Source organism: Pyrgilauda ruficollis, unplaced genomic scaffold (assembly GCF_017590135.1).
Source record: "Pyrgilauda ruficollis isolate IOZ18807 unplaced genomic scaffold, ASM1759013v1 scaffold279, whole genome shotgun sequence".
Lineage (NCBI taxonomy): Eukaryota > Metazoa > Chordata > Aves > Passeriformes > Passeridae > Pyrgilauda > Pyrgilauda ruficollis.
The window spans coordinates 156,857-162,917 of record NW_024524144.1 but is presented as its reverse complement, the minus strand read 5'-3'; the positions used below and the strand labels follow the sequence as shown (position 1 = coordinate 162,917).

The window sequence follows — 6,061 nt, the reverse complement described above, 5'->3', positions numbered from 1 at the left end:
CTTTGTTTTAGTGCCATGTTTTGTTCAGAAGGTATATTGGTTGAGTAATGTGACAGAGAATGCATAGTTCTGAGAACAAGAATTGAATCAAGGCCAAATTAATGCTGCTGCAGGGTAATGACCATGTTAGCCTCATGCTGATTTACTCTGATGCAATGTGGACTTGCTTCATGTAATGAGGACTATGGGGGATGCAGCTTCCAGAGTTGGAAACCTTGATGAGGTTGTGGAGTTGACCTGTGTTTCTACAGTGCCTCTCCACTAGAGAAACTCAGAACTTCCCTAATTGCTTTCTGCTTTCAAGAGCACCTCTCAGCATCAAGTGAAGTTTGAGAACCAAGTTTTCATCTTCCTCAGGGTTAAGAGCAATTCAGCTTCTTTAAAAGGAAGGCTGGATTTGGAGAGCCTTTTTTAGTTCCATCAGAAAGCAAAGTAGCTTTCTGTAAAGCAGAGTTGGAGGTATGTAAACATCTACTGCAGCTACCACCACTGAACAACTTTCAAAGCACACCCTACACTGGCAGTTCAAGTGTTAGTGCAAGCATTTGGAACTGCAGGCTTTTGACTGTCTCGGTGAGTAAGGCTTCTCACAAGTGCACTGTTCAAAAGGCAGTCTGAGGGAGTAAAAAAGGAAAACAATGCGGAATAATAAAAAACCCTACCGGGAGGCCATTACAGCTTTACTGACAGAGTACAAGCAGCCATTGAAGTTGCCATCTAGGTGTTACATTCTTACAGTACAAGTGTAAAGCTTTAGATTTCAGGTGAAACACAAGCTGGAACATCACTGAAGCATAAAACAATCCCAAAGCCTGTGGTGTGTGCAGCAGCAGCAGTCCTGGCACTGAGACAGTTCACAGAAAAAAGGCAAGGAATAGAAGCAACTTTAAAAATGTATTTCACACTCAACAGACATTAATTCACAATCAGTTAAATACAAAGCTCTACTTCTGTATTTAACAAAAATACTTTAAAGTTGACATTTCATATAACTGGCATTAATACAGACATCTACAAGCTGGGGAAGGGTCCAGGTAAGCAGCAGAAAAAATGGGTTTGTACTTCAAGGGACAGTATCTCAGTTTGCAGGGTGGCTGATGATACACACACTTGATGAACATCCATGATTAAAAGTCAAGTTCTCAAAGTCCAGGATCTTTCCTTCCCCATACAAGCCTTTGTGATACTCAGTGTCTCCTCCCTTGCCCATCCCAGCTAACAGTAATGAAAGTTGTATGGAATCTCCCTCTGGATGCACCAGCATTCACCTTGGACACACACACCCAACTGCAGTGCTTACCCTGGATGGCAGCTGGACTGAACTCCAGAACCAGCCCTTCCACCTTTCAGATCCTGCAATTCCTTGGTCAGAACAAGTCATGAGCCAGCCAGGGATCACTGACAGGTAAATGGGCCAAGCTCAGATTACTTGCAACCACAGACTAACACTTTGCTTCGTCCTTTTGCAGAGTTCAGAGGATTATTTGTATTTGGCTTTTAGCAGTGTAGGTATTCTCCTTTAGTGTGGTGTCCAGAATGCTGCATTCAGAGGAGTTTCCACAACTCATAGGGATATCTTGATGATCACCCATCAGCTTTAAAACCAGTGGGATATTGTAAAGATCCATAAACAGGACAATTCAACTGCCCTTTTACCCCTCCAACCAGCAGTGGAATTTGGCAAAGTGTTGCTGACTTTTGTTGTAACACCTAAATAATGTCATTCCTAGTTATACCAGAAGAAAGGCAAGAAGATTAGGACATTCAAAACCAGCTTTTTATCCTAATCAATATGGTAAAGCCAAAAATGCCCAACAGCTGAATAGAGACAGACAAACAGCATGAGGAAAAGTAACATCCCTTCCCTTAACACATGATGTAATATCTTGGGGTCAGGTGACAGCAGAGGAATGGATGATTCACCTGCATCCAGGCTGTTTAAAATAATTGACACTATTTTGGGAGCTGGGTCTTTAGTTAGCATAGCAGATTATTCAGGCACTAGTTAGATATGCAAGAAGTTTATCAAACCATAAAGTATCATATTAAATATCCACACAAATATATGAAAGATTTGACTGGGTTCTACTTCTTTCCCTTTTTCAGATCAAAAGGTGAATGCAAGTGTGTCATAATAAGCCAATGTCCTGCAGCTTATTATGCACCAAATAAAAAAATACAGAAAATACATGCTAATGCTATCTACTTATATTAAAAGGTAATTCTTTGAGTAAATTTCCAGACTTGCACAAAATATGCACAGAACTGCATACAATCAGTTTCCATAAGAACAGCAGTTTCATGTAAAAGGTGGGTCAGCCTGCTAGCCAGACCTACTTTATATAAAGCTCTGGAAAATTGACACTTCAGCACTGAGGGCCTGTCCTGCTGTCACTGAAATGGCAAAACACCCACTTGCCACCAGGACAAAGCCCTGGAGAAGGCCTCTTTATCCCCCACCCACCTTTGCAAACCACTCTGTGACAGGATACAGAAAAGAATAGCTCTATTAGGGAGTAGTAACAGTGACTGAAAAGACTATAACATGTATTTGAAACTCAGGCAAGGCTGTTCAATCATAGTTCAGTGTTCTCATCTGCAGTTGTCCTCCTCCTGACCTGACCACAGGGACTCATGCCCACCCATCTGATCCGCATTCTCCACTCCCTCATTTCAAAGCACTTGCAGTACCTCAAGCTCCTTCCCAGCCCACCTCATCCTTCTCCCAGTCTTCTGTCACCCTGCCCACTCCAGAGGACTCTGAAATGCAGATGAGAGGAACTACAATTGCACAGCAGTGTAAACAGTTAGTAGGCCTGCCACATTTTTATTGCTGCAGGTTTGGCAAAGGGGCACTCTCCATTCTCAGGGGGAGCTTGAGGCAAAAGGAGAACGGTTAAAGGTAAAAAGTGATGAACAGCAAAATTAGGAAAAGCAGTCAACCTATATCAGGGCCCTTGGAAAAACCTGTATCTGGAAGTTACTGAAAAAAATCTTGCACTTGCATGGTGGGCTTGTCCCTGACCCTGAAGTAGTGCTGTGCAGTGGGTGATGGTCTCGTGTGACCTACTGGCATGAACAGAGTCATCTTCCCAACCCTCAGAGCCTAAGGCTACTACACAGCTACCAGGACTTGTAGTTCAGTTCACAGACTTCTCACAACTGGGGTCATTCCTTGTGCAATGTTTGATGGAGGTGAAGGTAAAGTGGTTTCTTGGTCAACAGTTGCAATTTCTTCCTTTTAAAGTCAGTGGGTTTTTTGTACCTGTAACCACAAGAAACTGCATTAATCCAAGCACTAATGGCTGTGCAGCAAGATGAAAGCAAACTAGAAAACTCATCCTGTACAAATCTTATTACCCTCACCTTTTAAATACCTCTGACAAGGCTTGCTGTAAGCAACAGTAATGAGTAGGCCTACAGGAAGAAACAGTATTTTCTCTGGATTATTATTTTTACAGAAGATTTCAATATCTAAGTGAATGTAATATTTTTGTAAGGAGATTCTCAACATAATACTCTGGATTGTAGGAGAGTCCCAGTATCAGTAACAGTACTTCAGAAGTACTCCAGCTACCACAGACTAAGCACTCTTCCAAGAATTGCAAGATTCACCTTCTTCTTGAATAAAAAAACCAAACCCCAATCCTCAAAGCCCTCCCTCAGACCTTCAGCCACTCAACAAGGAGAGGATACACGCCATAACCACTCAATACTGCTTTGAAATGTTCACAAAGTTAATTGCAAATTGGTATCTCATGCCTCAAATCAGATTTCCTTTGCAGAAGTTTTGTACCAAAAGACTAAGTTGATTATTTTTTTTTAAATGTAGCCGATCTGACAGTCAGGCTAAGCTCCAAATTAAAATCTCCCCTACAGACTTCTTTAAATTCATACAAAATTAAATTACAAATACCAATACTTTATTTGGAAACTGGTCTAGTTTCTGAGAAGAGTCCTTAACCATCTTACTTGCCTAAAAGTATTTTATCTTCCCCTCTTTATTGAAAATAAAATATTCCTTATGGAAGCAAATCTAATGAATCCAAGAAACTTCCCTTAATACAACAAGCCACACACTGTAACTGAAGGCTGGTTCATTTCCTCTGTCATTGTCATCCATAACTGTGAGTCACTTACAGTTCTATAACAATTGCCCCAGGTTTAATTTCATCCATCTCCATGAAAGCAAAGCACTTGGTGCTAGTAAACCTTTTTTTAGGCTTGTAGTGTTTGAATTCAAAGAAGATAGCTGCACCTGGAGGGAAAATTAATAGAAAAGTTAGCAATTATGGCTAAGAGTTATCTGAAAACTTATCTGCCATTAAGTTGCTCTACTTAAATTGAAGGTAATTATCTCCCACACTTCTGTTATTTACTCAAAAGCTACACCATGTTCTTACAATGCTCATCACACTCCACAATTCAAACTCTTCACTCCATTGCTCATACCCAAGTACCAATGACTAAGCAGGTGATAAAGCAGCTCAATACCTGTGTAGCAGAGCATACTGCTCTGTTTTTGTCTCTTTTCATTTCTCCCTTGCCTGCAAGCCATCCTAATGACCAGTTTGAAAGGGACAGGATGCAAAGGTCTATTTTTATCCTTGTCTGGATCTTGAGCCCTGCAGCAGCAGGTCAGGAGCAGCCCAGTGTCTGTGTTCCCAAAGCTCCTGGGCCCTGTTTAGGGTGTCTGGTACTGTTGGAATGTTGGGGGACACAAGACAGATAATGGACTTTGTACCTGGTTAACATAAGAGATTTGATAACAGGATGCCTTGGCAAAAGCAAACAGAACTTTGAAAATTAGACCTAGATTGCAAGAAGATTAAATCAAACAGGTTTACCAGAAAAAGAAAATCCCATTACGCTGTGCAAGCAAGAGATGTTGTTATATGCATAAGTTTGTGCATGTGATTTTAACCTAATAATTGTAGTACATCTTACCAGTCTCCCTGAAATAGTATATAAGCATTTGTACCCCACAATAAAATCAGATTCTGATCACCGAATCAGTCTTCCCCGTCTCTCTCCATTGCCCACATGGTACCACATACCTTTTGTTAGTCTTTCAATGTGTTTCTGAATCTCAATGTCCACATTAAAATGGATGTATGTGTCCTCCTTCCTCAAAGCCACAGGAGTATCCTGCACAGGAGTCAGATCTATCCCATTCAAATCTGCAGGAAAGAAACAGCATAAGAATGGCAGAAGCTTCTCAGACTTCAAGGTTGAGCTTTAAGAGATTTATAAATCTCTCCTAATCCTGCCACAAAAAGTTAATCCACACCTGGATGTTTCCACAAAATCTAAAAAAGGAGCAATCATACCCCTTCGCAATCAGTTAATTTTCTTTTTGAGTACAACATGAAAACAGCTAAAGTTCCAGCAATATTTCAGATAAAAAATTGTAGTTATCCCTCTTTTTATTTTTAAGAGTGCATTTCTTTCTGCTGTCAGCAAGAGATTCCATTCCCTGTGCACACAGGACTCCAGAAGAGCTCCAACCCAAATGGGACACACACCAAAGACAGCCCTCCACACAGGGTCTGCAGGGCACAGCTGGCACAGCTCACACATCCTGTGTGTGCCCTGCTTTGTCCCTAGACACAACAAGCATTATTCCTCTTGGGTTTTCCACAGAGGCATTGTAGGGCTGTAGGCTGGACTCCAGCTCGCAGCACCAGCCCCATGTTTTGCTGCTCTGGCACAGCCAATATAGTTTCTCACTAAGCCTCTGCTGTTTCCAGGGCTATATTTGTCCTGTCCTTCCTCTCATTCCCAATCCCTTTCCCTCTGGCAGAGGAAGTTGCTAACAATGCGGCCAAGATTACAGGTATGGAGTGCACATACTGTGCTTGGAGCTCAGGCTGAGGCCCTGGAGCACCAGTGATTCTCTTCATCCATGACATGGACTGGGATTGCCAGTGCTGCGTCAGGAACAAACCTCTCTCCAAACCTGCAGAAGAGCAGCTTGGTTTAAAACCAAGGAAATCAGCTACTAAGTGTCTTCAGACTCCTAACAGTGAAAAAATGAGTCCTCAGAGTTACTTTGCCTGAC

At 41.8% G+C, this 6,061-nt stretch overlaps 1 protein-coding gene across 2 annotated transcripts in view; it reads right to left on the bottom strand.

Annotated features, from left to right (window-relative positions):
* Window positions 1-646: 646 nt before the first annotated feature.
* AIDA (axin interactor, dorsalization associated) overlaps window positions 647-6,061 on the bottom strand; it is a 29,291-nt gene continuing 23,876 nt past the window's right edge. For both annotated transcript variants that reach the window (XM_041471790.1, XM_041471791.1), the window contains 3 exons: window positions 5,058-5,180; window positions 4,141-4,258; window positions 647-3,265 (listed from right to left, as the gene is read on the bottom strand). In XM_041471790.1, coding sequence (XP_041327724.1) covers window positions 3,169-3,265; window positions 4,141-4,258; window positions 5,058-5,180 — 338 coding nt within the window. In that variant the 3' untranslated portion in view covers window positions 647-3,168. The remainder of the gene's footprint in view (window positions 3,266-4,140; window positions 4,259-5,057; window positions 5,181-6,061) is intronic.